The sequence below is a fragment of the Heloderma suspectum genome, chromosome 9 (genome assembly GCF_057233095.1).
Source record: "Heloderma suspectum isolate Gila_16-S chromosome 9, 16-S_ref, whole genome shotgun sequence".
Taxonomy (NCBI): domain Eukaryota; kingdom Metazoa; phylum Chordata; class Lepidosauria; order Squamata; family Helodermatidae; genus Heloderma; species Heloderma suspectum.
Window position 1 is genome coordinate 40,340,645 of NC_139466.1, and position 20,109 is coordinate 40,360,753.

At 47.3% G+C, this 20,109-nt stretch overlaps 1 protein-coding gene across 1 annotated transcript in view; it reads right to left on the reverse strand.

The window, feature by feature from the left end:
* Positions 1-16,114, reverse strand: part of LOC146338638 (ras-like protein family member 11A-like) — a 28,261-nt gene extending 12,147 nt beyond the window's left edge. Inside the window, exons 1-2 of the mRNA XM_084813365.1 lie at positions 15,716-16,114; positions 9,362-9,418 (exon numbers count right to left, since the gene is read on the reverse strand). Coding sequence (XP_084669491.1) covers positions 9,362-9,418; positions 15,716-15,950 — 292 coding nt within the window. The 5' untranslated portion in view covers positions 15,951-16,114. The remainder of the gene's footprint in view (positions 1-9,361; positions 9,419-15,715) is intronic.
* Between the last annotated feature and the right edge of the window lie 3,995 nt (positions 16,115-20,109).

Consider the following 20,109-nt stretch of genomic DNA (forward strand, 5'->3'; position numbering starts at 1 on the left):
GGATTGTTGGGTGTCTGTCATTCTGTCATCCGCTTATTGACGGAATCGGATTTTTTGTACGAGATAGGAGAATTTCGTTCATTTGCAAATGCCCACTTGTGGTAATGTTCACTAGCACTAATGCACACTTGCACTAATTTGCACAAATCCCCCCCCCCAGTAAAAAAAACAAAAACAGTCTGGAAGTCGATGGAATCTGCTCAAAACCCGGTCCGCTGCAGGAATTGCGGGTTGGATTCATAGAAACCCGAATCTGTTGCAGATTTCTCCAACATCCCTGGGGGGGAGGGGCACAGAGATGTAGCTGCTAGACTCAGATTTAGAGTAATGCCTGTTTTGGCCCTAAGTATTGCAGCTTTGGGGAGCAACTGTGGGTGTTTCCAGAGGGAAGGGTCCTAGGATTGTGCAGCTATTCCGTGTTTTTATCCTTGAGGGATTTGCTGCTGTAAGAAAAAAGATGGAAGAAGCGGTGGGAAGACACAGGAGGGCTATGAGTGGAAGATGTCCCATGAGTGGGGCAGGCTGACAGATGGATCAATAAGAGCCTCATCCAGAAGCACCCTGTGCCCCCAGGCCAGCAGCTTTCAAACTCAGTGAGGAGGTTTCCCAGCCCAACAACTGCTGCCTGAACCCACACTGAGTCCCAGTTAGAAATCCTGGAATATAGGAATGGAAGAAGCTGCCTTATAAGCAGTGGAGGCTAGATGCTCTGATGTCAGCGGGGCGGTGAATCCATCCACTTTCAACTCTCATATGCAGAGACACCCTGAATCCACTGCACAGGGGTCATTCATCCTGTATTTCATCAGTATCTCTCTCTGTAATAGTTGCCCAATCAACAAGTAACAGAGTATTTCATGCACTGTATGCTGTATTAAGTACTTTTCCAGCTGCATTGGCTGCCAGGCCATGTGCAGGCCCAACTCAGAGTGCTGGTACTAACATTCAGAGCCCTAAACGGCTTGGGGCCAGGTTATCTGAAGGATCACCGCCTTCCATATGTACCTTCCCAGACCCTAAGAGCATCTTCAGGAGTCCTTCTCTGGGAGCCCCTGCCAAAGGAAGTGAGGTGGGTGGCCACCAGGAAGAGGGCCTTTTCTGCTGTGGCACCCCGGCTGTGGAATAAGCGCCCTAGAGAGATTCACTTGGTGCCTACATTGTACTCCTTTTGGTGCCATGTGAAGACATTTTTATTTCCCAAGCATTTTAGCACTCTAGTCTTTTAGCACTGCTATTTTAAAACAGTATTTTAAATATCTGCACTGTTGCTAATTTTTATTCTGGTTGTACTTTTATATTGTAGTTTTAAACAATTCATATTTTATATTGTTTTATGTTATACTTCGTTTTAATTTTTGTGAACCGCCCAGAGAGCTTTGGCTATTGGGCGGTACAGAAATGAAATGAATGAATAAATAAATAAATAAATTCCAGATGTCAGTCAGAACTCTAAAGGAGCTCCGCACCTTGGATAGCTCCTTTAGAATTCTGACTGATTGTGACTGAAACCCGGAGCAGATTTACTGCCCCACCGGCATTGGACCAACAGCCTCTTCTGCTTATAAGGACTCGGATCATTAGGCCATCTAGCACAGTATTGTCTGCATCAGCCTTCTCGTGTAGCAATACAACTCTACAGGGGGCTGCCTTTGAAGATGGTTCAGAAGCTGCAGCTCATGCAAAATGCGGCAGCCGCATTGATAACGGGGACCGGAAGGTCCAAACATAGCAGACCGACTCTGGCCTCCTTGCACTGGCTGCCTGTATGTTTCTGAGCGCGATTCAAGGTGCTGCTTTTAACCTATAAAGCCTTACACAGCTTGGGACCACAGTACCTGATGGAGCACCTCTCCCGACATGAACCTACCCATACAGTATGTTCAACATCCAAGGCCCTCCTCCGGCTTTCTACGTCGAGGGAAGCTCGGAAGACAGCAACAAGGGAGAGGGTCTTCTCGGTAGTGCCCCCCCAATTATGGAATGAGCTCCCTGATGAGAAGCCAGATTCTGGAGCTAGAATTGCTATCTTTTCGGCACCAGGTTAAGACCTTCCTCTTCTCCCAGGCATTTGGCAGCATATGATAAGTTTTAATCGATCCTGGATCATCTTATGGTTATGGTGGTTTGCTTGAGATTGCTTGTTTGAAGTTGTTTTAGCTATAGGCTCTCTTGTGTATATTGTCTGTTCGTGTTTTTTTTTAAATGTAAATGGCTTTTAATCTCTGTATACTGTATTTTTAATGTTTTTAATCTTTGAAAACCACCCAGAGAGCTTCGGCTATTGGGCGATATAGAAATGTAATAAATAAGAATAAGAATAATACCTCCCATCGCCCCAACCAGCATGCTGGTGGGGCAAGATGGTAATTGTAGTGCAACACATCTGGAGGGCCCCAGCCTGGGGAAGTCTGCTCCAGGGCCTCCTTTCGAGAGGTGCCGGTGGCCGTGGGCTTCCAAAATGGAAACACAGCCCTTCGACAAGCTAGGAAAGGCACGGGCAATAATATCAATGAATAAACAGACATATCAGCTGGATTAGGGATGGAAGAATCACAAGGGCAGCCTCCCTCCCTGGGATGGGAGTTGTAATCTAATCTGGGATGGGAGTTGTAATCTGGAGTTGTAATTTGGGATGATGGGAGGCGTAATCTGACACATCTGGAGTGGCTCTGGTTAGGGTTGGCTGGTCTACATTGACGGGCAGCAGCTATCTAGGGTTCTTAGAGAGGGATCTTTCCCAGCCCTACCTGGAGAGGGTAGCGATTGAACCTGGGACCTTTTCCGTGCAAAGCAGCTGCTCTACCCCTGAACTATCGCCCCTCCCAAGCAAATTGGAGGGTGCATGCACAGAGAGGGAAAATGTACCTGGATGAAAACCCACAGCATTTTATATGACCAGACAGCATATTATTCCTCTTCCATAACGTATCAAAAAGAGATGTCCCGGGACTTCCAGACACTAATCATGTTTGGCCCTATTCCCCAGCAGCAAGAGAAGCAGTTCCCTATGATCACAGCCATATATGACCACCTGTTTCCTATCTATAGCATATTTGTCTCTGGTTCAAGGATTGCTGAAGGGTTGGCTGCTTAATGGAAAAAACATGCTGTTCCCGGTGATAATTCCCTAGCAGCAAATCCCTGGATCTTTCTTTCTTTGCAGTCCAATCCTATGCAGAGCCAATCACACGGAAACAAGTGCCAGTGAACTGAGTACACGTGCCAAGGAGCAGGCTGTTGACTTTCTAACTTCTTAGGAGCAAAGCTGATGGAGGAGAAGCCCAGCCAGAAAGGGACAGAGAGGTCACATTACTAGCTTATCATTAATCAGACAGGAGGCAGAGAGTATTGAGTGACTCTTGATCAGTGTCTTTCTACTACAGAGTTTTAAAGTCTATCACAAAATTGCCAGTGCCTTTGAGAGAGGCAGGGCAGGCTGAAATTCAATAGGTGAAGCTGTTCCAATAGTCTACCTCCATGCATGGAGCTTGACCTAATGAATTCCTGCCTGCCCTGCTAGAACAAATAATGTGGCAGTCCTACTCCGTCATGGGTCAATTAAACCAGCTCTGCAACGGCATTTATGCCACATCCACATTTGGTAAAAACAAGAAAGGCTCTTGCAGCACTTTAAAGCCGGGGTGTTGAACTTATTCCAACTTGAGGTCTGAATTCAATTTTGGGGAAGCTTTAGGGGACTGCATTCTGGTGGTGGGCAGGGGCAAAAATACCAGTATCTTTTAGCTGAAAGCTGTTACTGCCAGTAATGAGGTTAAGAGGGGCATTTCAGCCTTTTAGAATAGGGGGAAAACATGCAAAGGCCAGGAAACCACCAAACGATTGGTGGTTGGGTGAAAGGGGCAGGGCCAGGGCAAGGAGCGTGGCCAGCTGGAGAAGTCCAGACTTCAATATGCCTACCTTAAAGGCTAAGATGAGCTTTTATGGATTAGAGCACATCAGATGCATAAAGTTAGTCTTAGTTGAGAGAGACAGAAAGCCATGCAAGGACAGACTTTATAGGTTGCATTCATTCATTCTTTGTCTCCTCTGTCAACAAGAGGGGTCGGATGCAAAAGAGGGCCGGACTCCCTGCACCTTTAAGAGTTGAGTGGAAAGGGGGGTTTCAGCAGATGTCGCTTGCATTACAAATCTCCTCTTCTATACAAGTATTCCAGGTTCAGGACCCCCATCCTCTTTGCACCTGACCACAAAGAGTTCATGCATCTGGTGATGGGTTCCTCCCACGAAAGTCACAGTAGATCAATCTGTCTTTAGGGTGTTGTGGGGGGGGGGCAGCCTGAGGGCTGAATTCAGTTTTGGTGAACCTCATTCCAGCGGTGGGAGAGGCCAAGTGCAAAAGGGGTGGAGGCAATACTACAAAAAAGTACCAGCATATTGTACCTTAAAGCTGTTACTGCTAGTAACTAAGAGCATCTCTACACCAGCCTAGGAACGGAAAGGTTCCTCTTGTGCAAGCACCGAGTCATTACTGACCCCTAGAGGGACGCCATTTTTCCTCCGCGTTTTCCTGGCAGACTGTATAGTGGGGTGGTTTGCCATTGCCTCCCCCAGTCCTAACTATCTTTCCCCCAGCGAGCTGGGTACTCATTTTACCGACCTCGGAAGGATGGAGGGCTGAGTCGACCTGAGCCGGCTACCTGAAAACCAGCTTCCGCTGGGATTGAACTCAGGTCGTGGGAAAAGTTTTTGTTGCATTACTGCCACCTACCACTCTGCGCCACACGAGCCTAAAACCCCACATTTAAGAGGGGGCTTTCTGCTTCTGTTTTAAATGCAGGATCATGACGGAGTCCCTTGACACAGGCTCCTCTTTCCCCCTCCTTCTCCCCCTTATCTGAGTCTTCCACTATCTTTCATTGACCTTGCTCCTCTTCTTGCGGCTTTTCCTTTTTCACGGAGGGAACTCAAGCAGAACACAAGTGGGGTAATTTGAGAGCTCATTATCTCTGATCTATTTAAAGACGGAATAAAGGTCATTTAGTGCAGGAGATGCCCTGGAGATTTCACGATGTCATCTAAAGGGCCCAGAAACTTCCATGAGTGAGCAATCTCAAGAGCAGGATAAAAGCTCCATGTGAAGAAGCCCTAAGACATAGGAGAGGCACTTCAACCTTTTCGAATGAGGAAAAACTGCACAAAAGCCAGGAAGCCACCAAACAATCTATGGCTGGGAGAAAGGTGGTGTGGCAAGGTGTGGTGGCTGGGCCATCTAGGGAGCTTTGGAGGGTCAGAGTAGGATCCCAGGAAGGTTGAATTTGGCCCCCAGGCCTGAGGATCCACACCGCTGCTTTAGGGTGCCACAAGACTCCTTCCTGTTTGGGATCAATTTGCCATGTTCAATAAAGGTATCTAAAAATGGCTGCCTTTGTTTGGTGATGAGCTCTCCTTTCCTCCGCTTGAGGTTGCCAACATTTTTTTTTACTTGCTCCTGGTCCTTTAAGAGCAGCTTGGCTGTGATTAGCAGGTGATCATCTTAATCTCCACACTGAAAATATTTGCCTACTGGTTTTTGAAGATGAAACTTCTATTAAAGAGGCACAGGAGCAGGCCATGTTCTTTTTTCTGGTCAGGTGGCAACCCTACCCCAGAATACCATTTACAATGATGTTGTTCTGACCACACTTTATGTATTTTAGCTCTTGACAGTTCAGGCTACGCTGCTAGGATTGCCACCCATTTTTCTAGTGGCTTTAATGGATGCATGACAGTCAGAAATTCAGCAGGAAATGCTTTTCCTGGCATGCAGCTGCTTTTGGTGAAAAATGGTGGCCCTACTGAATTTTTGCCTAATGTACACAGAATTACTGTCAGAAAGCAAGAATGGAGTGGAGTCTACTGTTCAAGACCTGCTCTTAATTTCAGGCAGCTAGTTAGAAAGCTTTGTAATTGCAGGATTGCACCTGTCAAGTTAAGTTGCCAATGTTTTTAATGGGCCAGGCTCCTATGCTTTTAAACAGCAACCTGATGGGTGAAAAAGAGCAAACAATGTTTTTCTTATCATGAAGATAAAGTGGGGGAAAACACTAGCTGCTAAATACCAGTGTGCCAGGTGATTGTCAAATGCACAGGAGAGAGGTCAGGTAAAAAAAAAGCTGCAACTCTACCTGCAAACTCTTTCTTTGGCATTTTATTTATTTATATATACATACAATTTATTACCTGCTTTTCATTATAAAATAATCCCAAAGCAGGGCACAAAATGAATAAGGGTGCAATCCTACGCAGGTTTAGACAGAAAAAAGTCCTACAACTCCTAGCATTCCCCAGCCAGCCGTGGCTGGGAGATGTAAGACTTTTTAACATGCATAGGATTGTGCCTTCAAACACAATCACATGGCATCAACTGATAAAACCGTAAAACAAGAGGACAGAAACACAGATAAGTTTACAGTACGCAGTAGCACAGATTAAATCAAAACTCATGATAAAGTGACGACAGGGTTTTTTTTGTGTAGTGAGTATTTCTTCTAAATATGCTCTATATCACAAGTTCTCAGATTTACCACATCCTGATGAATGACTGGAAACTATGGTACTCCAGGATATGGTAAACCTCATAAATATACCACCCAGAGGTGCATTCTGAAGAAATGCTGATGATGTAAAAAATGACAAGAAAAAGAAAAATCACCCCATGGTACCTTTATTGCATCACAAAATCAAAGTGAGAATCTGGCCTTAGATAGTTTTGAAGAATTAGTATTGAACAAAATAAATACCTAGAGTTTCCAACATTTTTACTGACCCTTTCTCCTATGTCTTTATGCGTGTTTTAATTTGTTGACTTTCACAGGTGAGCATGTTTATCTACAGGCTTGAAAAAGCTTCATCTGCTGATTTCGGAGGGCCAAGCTATTGTTAAATGCACAGGAATACACTGTGCTGCTTGTTGCTGGTCAATTGGCAGCAACTTTCATTTCAGTTCTTCCCCCTTTTAGCACCACTAAAAACAAACAGAAGTCTCCACCTTGGCCTGATCTGTTTAATGGGTCATTCCATTTCGTGGGTGGGGGCGGGGAAGCAGAACGGAGCTTTTGCTCAGTTGATGCAAGTGAAGATGTTTTGATCCTGGTTATTTTTTACTGGAGGTGTGTCAGCCAAAGTCATTCCTCTGATCCTTTTCCATCAGAGTAGATATAATACTGGCTAAAAACAGGCGGGGGTGGGTTGGTGGGTAGAGAAAGATCACAAATAATGGGGCTTTGATTTATGGTTTTCTCATAGCTAGAGGCAATTCACTGAAAATATGTGCCTTTTAGATGCGTCAATAGTATTTTCTCTTGCCTGTAATCCACAGCACCAAATGAAATGAGGACCAGCTTTAGAAATGCAAGGCTTCCAACAAAAACCATCAAGGCAGGGTCTCCTTAGCCAGTCCAGTGAGGGATGAAGGGGTATGCAAACTGAGAGCCCCCCACCCCCGGTTGGGTTGCCTTGTCCTGAACATCCCGGGCCCTGAAATATCAGGGCCCGAAACAGAAACCTAGGGATGGCCCCTGGCGATGTCACAGGGTGTCGCCAGGTGGACCCAAGGGCACCTATTTTGCCATACACAAGTCTTTTGCTACACAGTTCAACCCACCAACTCCCCCTCCCAGACATTTCTCCAGAATAACAACACAAAGAAAGCAATTTGTGGCAGCGCCCACTTATTGGAAACAATAAGTGCAGGGGAGGGGGAGAAACCCATTTCACACACAGGCAAATTGAGCCAGCAGGGAATTAAAGTCAATCACAGCAAGTGAGTGGATGAGTTTGGTTTACATAATCACAGCATACAAAGTTCACAGAACCAACAGAGAGCAGCCTTCTTTTTAAAGTGGCTTTAAAAACCACCCCAATTTATCCAGGATATGTTCACAACACAGAGGAAGGCATTTGTAGACAAGCCCAGTTCGCCTAGATTTAAATTAAAGGGAGATGGGAGACCAGGAAACCCATTTCACACACAGGCAACCTGAGACAATGGGCAATTAAGCATCAATAACTGTAAGTGGGAGAGTTTGGGTTACATAATCCCATGATTTAAAAAAACAACAACCCCACTTTGGCCCAGCAAGCATTAAACAGGGGGAATTTAGCCAGGAATATGTGTTGACTTGCATCACCGAAAGGAAAGAAAGGATTTTTAAAACCACATGATCACAAAGTGACTCAGATGCACTATATAGCAAAACAAAATGGATTTGAGGCCTAAATTTACAAACAGTTCAATCCACCAACCCCACCCACTCGCAAATGTATCCAGAATAACAACACAGATAAAGCCATTTCTAGAAGAGCTGGCTTCTCCAACACTGAAAGCGGAGGGGGAGGGGGGAAGAACCAATTTCTCTCGCACACACATGTGCTTACATGGGAGTAAGTCCCATTGAATTCAGTGAGACTTACTCCTGTGAGACTTACTTCTGAATAGACCTACGTACATGCAGCGAGACTTACTTCTGAGTAGACCTAGCTAGGATTGTTGTATATATCCCATCATTTAAAAAGACTTGGTACACACAAGCAAATAATGCTAATGTGTATTCTAGCATAATAATAATAATAATAATAATGCATCATCATAAGTTATAGCACCATACATTCAAAAGGATTTATAGTAAAGATTTATAGCCCATGGCGGGGCTGCTGTTCCTGACTTGTTCACCAATGATCGCAAGAGGTCGGCCAGGGCCAGCCTCTCAGGATAGCCTGTAGGAGGGAGCGGCTGGCCAAGGGGGCGGGCAGGCTGCTGTGGTGGCTCCAGCTATGGCCGCCCACGACAGAAAGATGCGGCAGGCCCGTGCGCCCCCCCATTCCTTTTCCAGGCGCAGTGGAGTCACCACTTCCATCCACCTCCTCCTCCTGCTCGGGGACACCCCGCCCCCAGTTGTTGGAGAGCTCTCGCCCAGAGATTTCCCTGCTCCCGTCTCGTCTGGAGACTCCAGGCAAGGCCCGGAGACATGGGAACGCTACCCAACCTCCCAAGACCTCTCACTTGACGGCCTCGCCACATTACCAACCCACATGACATATTATGTTTTCAGATCTTCTCTTTCCAGTTCTCCGTCACAGTGCTGTGCAGGGACAAGCCATTGCACCCCGCCCCATCCTGAATCTTTTGGGCTACCCACATTCCAGGTCTTAATTCAGAATATCACCTTGGCCTTATCTAGTTAAGATGAAAGGAGACCAAAGAACCACAGGGTGTTTTGGTAGGGGGATGCTGTCCAGCTTGCTCTGGACACCCCACTGTCTCCGCCATCTGCTTCAGAGTTCAGCCAGCTACCCCACCTTGTGAGCCAGAGGCGCCTGTTTGAATTGGAATCTGTGAAGCGGGGTTACAAACTACACATACCAGTGTTGGCCTCGTAGTCTCCAATAAATCTCTTTGTGAGAAAGCGCACGATGAGGGCTGCAAAACAAGAGCAACAGAAAAAGACCTTTTAATCAGAGTCAGAAATTGCCACTTTTCGCCTGTGTGCAGCCTGCAGCGGCATTTAAAAGTGCCATTTTCAGCCACAGTACTGCATGCATTTAATCAGGATCAGTAACGGGGCTGGGTGAGGACTTGTTCAGCAACCAAGGGCAATTTCTCAGGGCGTGCACAATGCAATAAGGCAGCCTTCCCCAACCTGGGGCCCTCAAGATGTGTGGACTAAAAGTTCCATCTTCCCCAGGCCACTGGCCATGCTGGCTGAGGGGAGGGATGCATGGGAGTTATGGCCCAACACACAGCGCACTTATGGCTGCAATACGAAATCACCCCCCAATTCACATCATCATCCTATGAACATAGTGGCTATCACATTGTTCTTTGATATTCTCTAGATTCAAACATCTCTCCACTATCAGGAGGGCTAGAAACTTAGCGCATTCAAAAGGAATAGCCAGAACTCTCGGGATCCTAATTACAGCCCCAGAAAAATGACTCCCAGGTCAGCAGTTCTAGCCCAGGTTGATACAATTTCCATGCCACAACTGGGAAAATATGTGGGGCTCACAATACAGATCTCTAGCAAATTAAGCCACAAGTATCCCAACAGATGGTCATGAGGATTATCTCTATTTGGGGTTTTCCCTGGGAGTTGATGAACTACAATAAGGGTGCAATCCTATGCATGCGGAAATGGGTGGGGGAGTCCTACAACTCCCAGCATTCCCCAGCCAGCCAGGCTGTCTGGGGAATGCTGGGAGTTGTAGGACATTTTTTCTGTTTCAACATGCATAGGATTGCACCCTAAGGGTGCAATCCTATGCATGCTTAGGCAGAGAAAAGGCCTACAACTCCCAGGCTAGCTAGGGAATGCTGGGAGCTGTAGGCCTTTTCTTTGCCTAAACATGCATAAGATTGCACCCTAAGTCACTCAAATCAAGCTCTTGTTAGGGTTTGAAAGTTGATTTGCGATCAAGCTTCCTTCACAAGATGCTTAAATGTAGCTGTGGTGTGTAAAATGGTTGTGGATTTATTAAAGAAAACTCCACAAACTGAGCTACAAAGCAATCATAATCCAAACCTTGTAGATTTAAGGTCAATACTCTTACGGCACCACTCCCATTAAGTTTGATGACACTTTCTCCCAGGGAAGTATATATAAGATTACAAGCAGGGACATTCGATGTTGCCATGTTTAATGTTACCTCTTTGCTAGAAATGACCCTGTTTGTACACTTGGAAAAGGCTCACATTTATTGTCTTTTTTTTCATGGCTCTCTCGCATCCCTTCATTAGGAAGGCTGGGAAACCGTGGTCGCTGAAAATTGCTGCCTCTCTTATATGAAACGGAATGCCTTCCCACAGTGCCTTTTAGCCCAGTTTGTTTTGAGGAAATGAACCACGTGATATACTTACACACTTCATATCTAAAACTTATTGCAGGACAGAAAAGCGATGACACAGATGCCCTGGTTTCATGGGAGCTTTCCGAGGCTGCCGTCTAGATGTGGGTGGAACTATATGTTATGGTCCAAACATGGAGTTCCCCAACATCGTCTTTGCCCCCTGCTCATATGAGCAAGGGGAGCGTTTCCAGGGAAGAATCGGTAAGGCACAAGGGAATGCTTAACCGTTTTGCTTCCCACTGATTCTCCAAGACAAATGTTCCCTGCTGGCTGTTTTAGCCAGGATTCCACCCCCCACCCCACCCCCGCCCAGCCTGACTCCAAGATGAGAAGTAAACTCCGGAAGTAAATTCTGGCTGGGAAAAACCAGACTTGGGAAGGGGGTGTTGAAGTTGAGAATGGGAAGGGGGCTTTGGAAGCTCACATTTGCTAGCATGTAATTCCACCTTCAGTGGTTTGCAGACTACATTCCAGGGTTCCTCAGTGGGCTTATGTTACCAGACAGGAAGCAGGGATTACTTTTCCTCCTGGTGGAGCCCTTCTTTATGTGGGTTCCCCAGGAAAATAATCCCCCCCCCAGTCTCATAAAAAATTGGCTGGGAGCGTGGTAGGATCTGTTCTGAAGATTTTTGAGCAATTCTCATTGAGAAAACTTTCTAAAGCAAATGCCTAGAAGGGTCTTTTTAAAAAGAATTGGAAGTGCAAATACACACACAGGAAGGGGTTTTGTTTTGCTGTTGATTTTAATCAAGACTAGGCAATAGCAAAGATGGAAGTGGCGAATGGATCTATTGTGGTCTAACTTCCAGAATCAGAGCAGAACTCTGCTTGGGAATCCAGTTGTGAGAGTGACCGTGAAGGAGCAAGGGAAAGAGAGGCAAGAGAGAGGAAAGAAAGGGGGGGGGAGCATAAAGAAAGGATGCTTGAATTGCAAATTGAACTTGCCAGAGTAAACCTCCAGACACCCAACAATGGAGGCAGAAGTTAGCTGGTAGATTCCAGACATCTTCCCAAGTTCGCCAGAGACAGTGATACTGAAGCCTTTTTCACTTCACATGAAAGGGCCTGAATGGACTTTGGAATACGCAAGGAACAGCACATGAAACGCATATACTCTCAGATCACTGGTAGACTGGAAGAGGTGTACAAAGATATGGCAGATTCGGAGCATAATGATTATGATCTTTTTAAAAGCAGAATCAGGACACGCTTTGGATCAACTGCTGAACAAAGCTGGGGGAAATTCAGGTCTCTGACTTTCTTTCAGATGGGGGGCCATTTAGAACAGCTTTTAATACAATGGTGGCAAAGTGAAGGAGGCCCATTTGCCAGTTCTGAGGGCCAGAGACTTTATCAACTTATAGGAGTGGAACAATTCCTTTTATCCTGCCCTCCAAAGCTTTATGAAGAAGTAGCCAAGCAGTGCCTGCAAACAGTTGCCAAAGCCACAGAAATAGCTGACGAAGTGATGCTTCTGCGAGAAACTCAAGCAAGGAAACCTTTGGCGGGAGACAAAGCAATGGAAGCTGCCCCAATCTTCTGAAAGAGCACTCCACAACTTGGACTATAGATCCCAAGAGCCCAGGGCTATGGTTCCTTCCAACAGACCAGGAACATGGATGAGTGAACGAGCAGGCTGCAAGGATGTAGAAGAGGAGCAACTCCAGGGGGCTCTTGTCAGTGGGCCTCTGTTGGGCTGTGGGCCCTTGGCAGGTGCCTCAGAATGGTACCTTTGGCGCCGGTCCTGATCAGGAGTTCCTCAGTAAGAAGACCGATAAACATGGACAAGCTTCTTCAAATGCGGGTGTGTTGTAGGGCATGCTCTTAGTTTACACAGGGAGGAGAGGCCCAGTAAGTTGAAGGTGGCCAGGTGTTCTCCTTTACATAGGGCATTCCTGTATTTGAAGGGCTGCCAGTCCTCTACCTGAAGAGCTGTCCAATCCAAATCTACTTTAGCAATAAAGAACCATAAGGAGGGCCATGGAGTTGCCCATCGACAAACGTTGGCACTCGGAGAGTGGACTGTGCAGGCACACAGCTCACTTGATCATTGTTTCCCCACTATGGGAAGATATATTGTATTTCTACTGAAATCATAGTATTTTTCCAAATTGGCATCTATACATATAAATTAGCACATGTAAAATTATGCAGACCTCTTTCGTCCTCTTTTTTGGCAATGGTTACTCGAATCCTTATTGAGGGAACATCAGGGCCTGCTCCGGTTGGATTGCCTCCCCCCTCCCACCGGAGATGAGAGGTGAAGCAGGGCCATTCCACCAGCCCTGCTGGAAATCTGCTTTATGTTTTCATTTTCCCTCTCCACCTCACTTTCCTTGTGTGTTGTGTCTTTTTAGAGTGTAAGCCCGCAAATAGGGACTGTCTTATTTTACTGACTGATTGTAAGCTGCCCCAGGAGCTTTTTTTTTGGCTGAGGAACAGGATAAAAATACGACCACCACTACTGCTACTACTGGGTTGTGCACCCCAGGACCCATCCCAGAATTCTCTGCCAGCAGCAAGGATCCTGTGGTGGACATGCAGGGTCTCTGTCCACTGCATTTGACAATCCATGGATCATAGAATCATAGAATAGTAGGGTTGGAAGGGGCCTACAAGGCCATCGAGTCCAACCCCCTGCTCAATGCAGGAATCCAAGTCAGAGCATCCCCGACAGGTGACTGTCCAGCCTCATCTTGAATGCCTCTAGTGTGGGAGAGCCCGCCACCTCCCTAGGGAATTGGTTCCATTGTCCAATTACATTGGATATTAGAGACTATTTCACTGTGATTGTTGCCCATGTCACCTGCCTCATCTTGCCTGGCAAAAACGTCCACCTAGCTGTTCTAAACGTGAACCTGAATGACTGGATATGACCAGGACCGGCATCGAGGGCAGGTATGGTAAGGCACCTGCCTAGGGCCCACACCCCAGCAGGGGCCCACTGAGAAGAATCTCCTGGAATTGCTTCTCCTCTTCCCCCTTGCAACCATCTTGTTCACCTGCCTCTCGCTCTGGCCCAGACAACGGTGGAGGTGAGCAGGCGGAGGAGGAGATGCTGTGGCCTCCCTGCTCCCTGCCTGGCAAGCAAGCAAGTGGCAGCAGTGGTGAGAAAGAGGAGGAGGAGCAACAGCAACTGGTGACGGTGGCGGTGAGAAGGGAGACTCCCCAAGGGAGAGGCCCACTGGGGGTGTCTTGCCCAAAGACCCTCAGAATCCTGGAGCTGGCACTGGATGCGAGTGCCTCTTTCCTCCCTCTGCTGCTTGCAGAGTTTTGCTAGGATCTCAGAGCAGACTGCTAGGAGCCACTTGTCTTCCGCCAGCAGCAGATCACTCCCCAAGGAATGGCTGACGGCCCTCCTGTGTGCGCCTTCCACTCTCCTCCCGCTCCTGAAGGGCGGGGCCCAGGCACACTCTGAAAACTGAGGCCCTGAGCGCCCAGCCTCCCACAAGATGGTCTGGTGCTAACCAGTTAGCTGTCAAGCCTCCCATGTTCAGGCAGCCCTTTCCCCCCAGCAGTGCCTTTTGGGGTATTCCAGGGCATGTGCTAAGGGGCTTGTCTGGGTGGTTTGCTGGCCAGGTGGTTGGTCAGAGCTGTTGCTTGTGAGGCAGACAGCGGTTGGTGCTCACTCTGTTGCAGGCGGAGAGCAGGAGGGCTGCATCTTCTAGGAGGGACCAGAGCTCAGTGGTAGAGCACATATGTGGCAGGCAGAAGGTCCCAGGTCCGATCCTTGGCAACTCCAGCTCCGTGCAGCAGGTGATGGGGAGGACAGGTTTCTGCCCGGGAGCATGGAAAGCCGCTGCTGGTCAGAATGGACGATGCTGAGCTAGATAGACAAACAGTCTGACCTGGAATACTGAGGCCGCTTCCTGTGCTCTCCTGCACATATTCGGTTCATGTGGGATGAGGGCATTGCTCGGCCTGGGCCCCCGATCCATTTCCCAAAGCCCCCGATATATTCCCCAGAGCCCTGAGTGTCCCTTGATGCCAGTGGAAAAAGTTTCTATCTAAGATTAATTGCCATGCCGGAGGCAATTTTGAAGATGGGCTGCAGCCTGGGAGGGAACAGCTAACTCTCCCCTCCCCAAATGCCACCCCCCACTTTCCCCCTGCATGGCAATTAAGCTTAGAAAAAGAACTTTTTCCATTGGCTTGGGATGATCCTGGGCAGGGCACAAATTAACTGAATAATTATTTCAGGTTATTTGGATGAGAAAAGTATTGGCTGGCTGTGCCTCCCGTGACATATAAATAAATCCTGGCAATTATTTCTAAATTTGCAGGTATAGATATAAATTAGCGTATGCAGATGTGTGTCCTATGGGCCTGGGCCACCGAATCCTTTAAGTGCCCAGCAATACCCCTGTGTAGGACACTGGCCAAGCCAGCTGGGTCTTGACCCCCACGTGAACTGCGCACCATTGAGGACACATGGGAGCTTCTCTTTGCCACTTCATTGTGCGGACAGAAACTGGTAGCTGTGGTCCAGCCACAGTCTTACAAAGAAGCTTGTCTACTGTTACTGATCTTCTCAATGATGAGCCCCCGATTGGCTTCCACTGAGCCCCTCCCCAGCACAGCTCTCCCTGGACCCTAGAATGAAACCCCGCTATTCCAGGCTGACGAAAAGCCCCCATCCTTACACTGACCTCTCACCTGATTCATCTGCTAAAACTCCCCAGGCATTTGGTTTCATCGTGGCAATAAAAAACATCTCATTAACCTTTATGTTTGGAAAGATAAGCACAGCCTTGGATCATTATTTCCATCAAACGTTAACACAAAATCAGACTGCAGATCTGGCTGGTGGAGAAAGCGAAGGGAAGAAAAGAACAGAGCAGACCGTTCGGAGCGATGCCCAAAGACTTACCCGTTTTGCCAACACCGCTACTGCCCAAGACTACTAGCTTGATGATTTTGTTGGGCGCACAGTCCAAGATGGGATACTCGGGTATGGGAACCAAGAGGAAATTGGCCGAGTACTGTGACATAGTATTCCCAGTGATGAAGCGCATGCCAGTGGAGGAGACCCAATGAGCTCCACTGTGATGGGAGAGAAAGAGGGTGTGTGAAGAAAGGACTGCCTCGCTTCTCCCCTTTCTCATGTATCCTTACAATGGAGTCTTCTGGCAGTTTCATTGAAGCAGCATTTTGGAGGAGAAACAAAAACAGAACCACTCCCGCCGGCCCCCTTTCCCCACAGATTCTGCACAGACAGGCAGAGGGAAACTTTTTGATCAGCTCCAGTGAAAACTGACTCCCGCATTCCTCAGCCAATCAGAAGGCAAAACATGACATTCCTTTAGTTGGGACATAAAGTCCGGGCCTCACAGTAACTGCGCTCATTTTCCGCCTTTTCCGCCCCTCCTGCTTTGCTCCCTGTTTTATGGGTTGCCCCTTGGAAGCAATCATAGAATGAGATTCTATCGCAAATAGCATTTGGGGGGAGGAGATGCTTCGCTTGGAGGTCTTGCTGCTCTGTTCTAAGGGGCCTTGGCTGGCATTGTGCATGCTTCTGTTGAAAATGTAGAACACACAGAGAGAAATCTCAAGCATGGCGAGTTGGGCAAAGGCATCCAGTGAGGGCTGCAAAGAGTTAGCAATCCAGCGGGGCAGTTAATCATCTGAAGTAGGGATTGGCAACTAGGAGACACTGGGCCAGGTCCAGTCATTCCAGAGGTGAGAGGGAAGTATGACGGGAGCAGCAGCTGTAACAAAGAGGCCTTCATTGGGGAGGGCCTGATCCATCTCTTTTCACCCCTCTGTTCAAAGTGGACCTGCAGCGGATTGAGGCGGATCTGTGTCCAGATGTTGTGGGATTCCAACGTCCCATCAGCCCCAGCCAGCATGGTCCATGGGCAGTGGTGACTGACGGGGAGCTGTAGACCAGCAACATCTGGAGGGCCCCAGCCCTGGTTCCCCACCCGTCATCTAAAGCTTCAATCATAGTGTAAACATTTTTCTCCCCCAAATAATCGGTGGGACCAACAACAAGTGTTGACCCTGGAACACTGGAACAGTTGCATGGGCACACAGAATTAAGCTTCTCATTTATACAATAAGTGGAACATTGACCTCGGAACATTGACCCTGGAGGTACTGAGCCTGGAACATTGGAACAGTTGCATGGGCACACAGAATTACACCTCTCAGTTATACAATAAGTGGAACATTGATCCTGGAAGTATTGACCCTGGAACGTTGACCCTGGAAACTGGAACAGTTGCATGGGCAAACAGAATTAAGCTTCTCACTTATACAATAAGTGGCCGCTTTCCTTTATCCAATTGTAAGTTTATGACATTTGGGGATGACAAAAGCAACAGTCTTGTGGCACCTTAAAAACAAACACGTTTATTATGATGGTGATACATTTTTGTGGTCCAGAGTCCTGTTCATCAGATGCATCTCATTATAGAATCATAGAATAGTAGGGTTGGAAGGGGCCTACAAGGCCATCGAGTCCAACCCCCTGATCAATGCACGAATCCAAGTCAGGGCATCCCTGACAGATGGCTGTCCAGCCTTCTCTTGAATGCCTCCAGTGTAGGAGAGCCCGCCACCTCCCTAGGTCATTGGTTCCATTGTCGTATTGCTCTCACAGTCAGGAAGTTTTTCCTGATGTTCAGCCGGAATCTGGCTTCCTGTCCCTTGAGCCCGTTATTCCGTGTCCTGCACTCTGGGATGATCAAGAAGAGATCCTGGCCTTCCTGTCTGTGACAGCCTTTCAAGTACTTGAACAGCGCTATCATATCTCCCCTCAGTCTTCTCTTCTCAAGGCTAAACATGCCCAGTTCTTTCAGTCTCTCTTCATAGGGCTTTGTTTCCAGTCCCCTGATCATCTTTGTTGCCCTCCTCTGAACCCTCTCCAGTTTGTCTGCATCCTTCTTCAAGTGTGGTGCCCAGAACTGGACACAGTACTCCTGATGAGGTCTAACCAGTGCTGAGTAGAAGGGAACTAGTACTTCCTGGGATTTCGAAGCTATGCTTCTATTAATGCAGCCCAAAATAGCATTTGCCTTTTTTGCAGCCATATCACATTGCTGGCTAACATTGTTAAGTGGACTCTGGCTCACAAAAGCGTAGGCCAGCATAAATTTGCTAGTCTTTAAAGTGCCACAAGAATCTTTCTTGGTTTTGCTACAACAGACTAACGCGGCTACTCCCCCTCTGGAAATGGTTACAGATGACAGTCTCCTTTTGCTCAGAGTCCCCTGACAGCAATGCCCCCTCGACCTGTAATTTATTTTAACTTAAGCAATCAGTTGCTCAGAAGTTAAGTAGCCAACAACTAGTTTATTGGTTGACAGACCAGAAGTTGATTTCAATGGGCTTTGTTGTTGTTTATTCGTTCAGTCGTTTTGGACTCTTCGTGACTTCATGGACCAGCCCAAGCCAGAGCTTCCTACTGGCCATTGCCACCCCCAGCTCCCCCAAGGTCGAGTCCATCACCTCCAGAATATCTTCCAGCCATCTTGCCCTTGGTCGGCCCCTCTTCCTTTTGCCTTCCACTTTCCCTAGCATCAGCATCTTCTCTAGGGTATCCTGTCTTCCCATTATGTGTCAGTGGGCTTAGGTGTGGCTAAAATTTCTCGCATGCCATGTACAGAACAATCCTATCCATTAAGTAAACATGCATAGGATCGCATATTTACTTAATGCAGATGTTAGTCCTGCTTTGGTCAAGATGGCTTGCTGTTAGGTAAGTGTGCATAGGATTGTTGCAGAAAGCAGACTGAACACTGTTCCTCAAGGGTGGCACATAGGCTGAAATACAAGTTAGGTTCTGCCACCTCACCGAGCACTCAGTTAGCTGACCCCCAAGGACCAATCCAGCTCCACCAGACCTGTAAAGGCAAGCTCTGAGAGTAGAAGCTTCCATCTGAACCAGCTGTTTTGCTGTAAGAGATCCTGCTAGGCCAAGCCGCTGCTCCCTTTCCACTCACTGCGTCTGCCTTTGGAATTTGTATTTTGCCTTTCTTGTATGATGCTGCTTGCCACTGAATCCATTGGATTGATCCCAGAAATCTAGGCTAGGGTGTTGCTACCCTCCCATGGGGAGCTGCTCAGGTACCTTCTGTACCAGACGAGACAGCATTGAATGGCCAGTCCTGGTAACTGGGCACTGGAATTGAAAATTGATTTTCATATTGGGTGCATGCCATGCTGGAATTAGTACAGGAGGGGAGGCTTTCACGGTGCTTCTGTGTTGGTGAGAGCTCTGAGACTTGCCCATAGGGATGGATGAATTCTACTCCGTTTCTCATTTTTCCCACATTAAGTTTGTTTAGTCCCATTTCTGCATCGGTTTGCTTTAAAAAAAAAAAAAAGGCATCATGAAAATCTTTAGCATTTTCAGGCACATGGATGCATTTTTGTATGCACTTTTCCAAATTTTTGTACACACTTGCCCCTGTTATACGGATTTTTGTGCAGATTAAAAAAAAATCCATACTGCATCACAACATTCGGGAAAGTGTCAACATTGCTACATCAGTGCATTCATGTGTAGGTTCAGGCAGTGCATTGCTCACACAGCCCTACGAATCCAATCCCTACTTGCCCACAGCTCCTGGCCTTGCTGGCAATGGGTACAAACTGAATGTGTGCCCCATAGCTTTCTGTGTCACTGCAGTGGGATTGAAGGCACAACACCAGTTCACACCAAAGGTGGCGCTGCAGCCCTAATTCTCCAGGGCTGCCCTTGCTGCACCCTCTCTGCCCATCAATCGCTCTGCTTTCATATTAGCTTCCCTCCAACAGTGTTGGAAAGTCTGTATACATTTCGGGTCATAACAGTACAGTCCTATGCATGTCTACTCAGAAGTAAGTCCCATTGGGTTCGATGGGATTGCTCCCAGGTAAATGTGTATAGTAAGAGTTCAGCCTAAATTCTGGATCTTCTAAACTTCTTTGTCCCAAGCTATCTGGAATAAACATGCACGTCCCATCCTCACACAAAGCAATGATAAAGAACAATAACGACAACAATAATAAAATCAAAACATAAACAGTTTGAACCAGAGAGCATGGATTGCACAATGGCACCAGCAGAGTCCTAACTCATTTATAGGCCAAGGTTTTATAGGCCAGTGCTTGAAGGCCTGTAATGACAGGGCCTGGAGGATATCAGTTGGAACAGAGTGCAACATGTGGGAGCCATCACTAAGAAGACCCTATCTCTCATGCCCACCACCAACTAAGAGGAAATGCTCCACAACTGACTGCAGTTTTTGAGGGCCCTTGGGCAAAGCGCTCTCAATG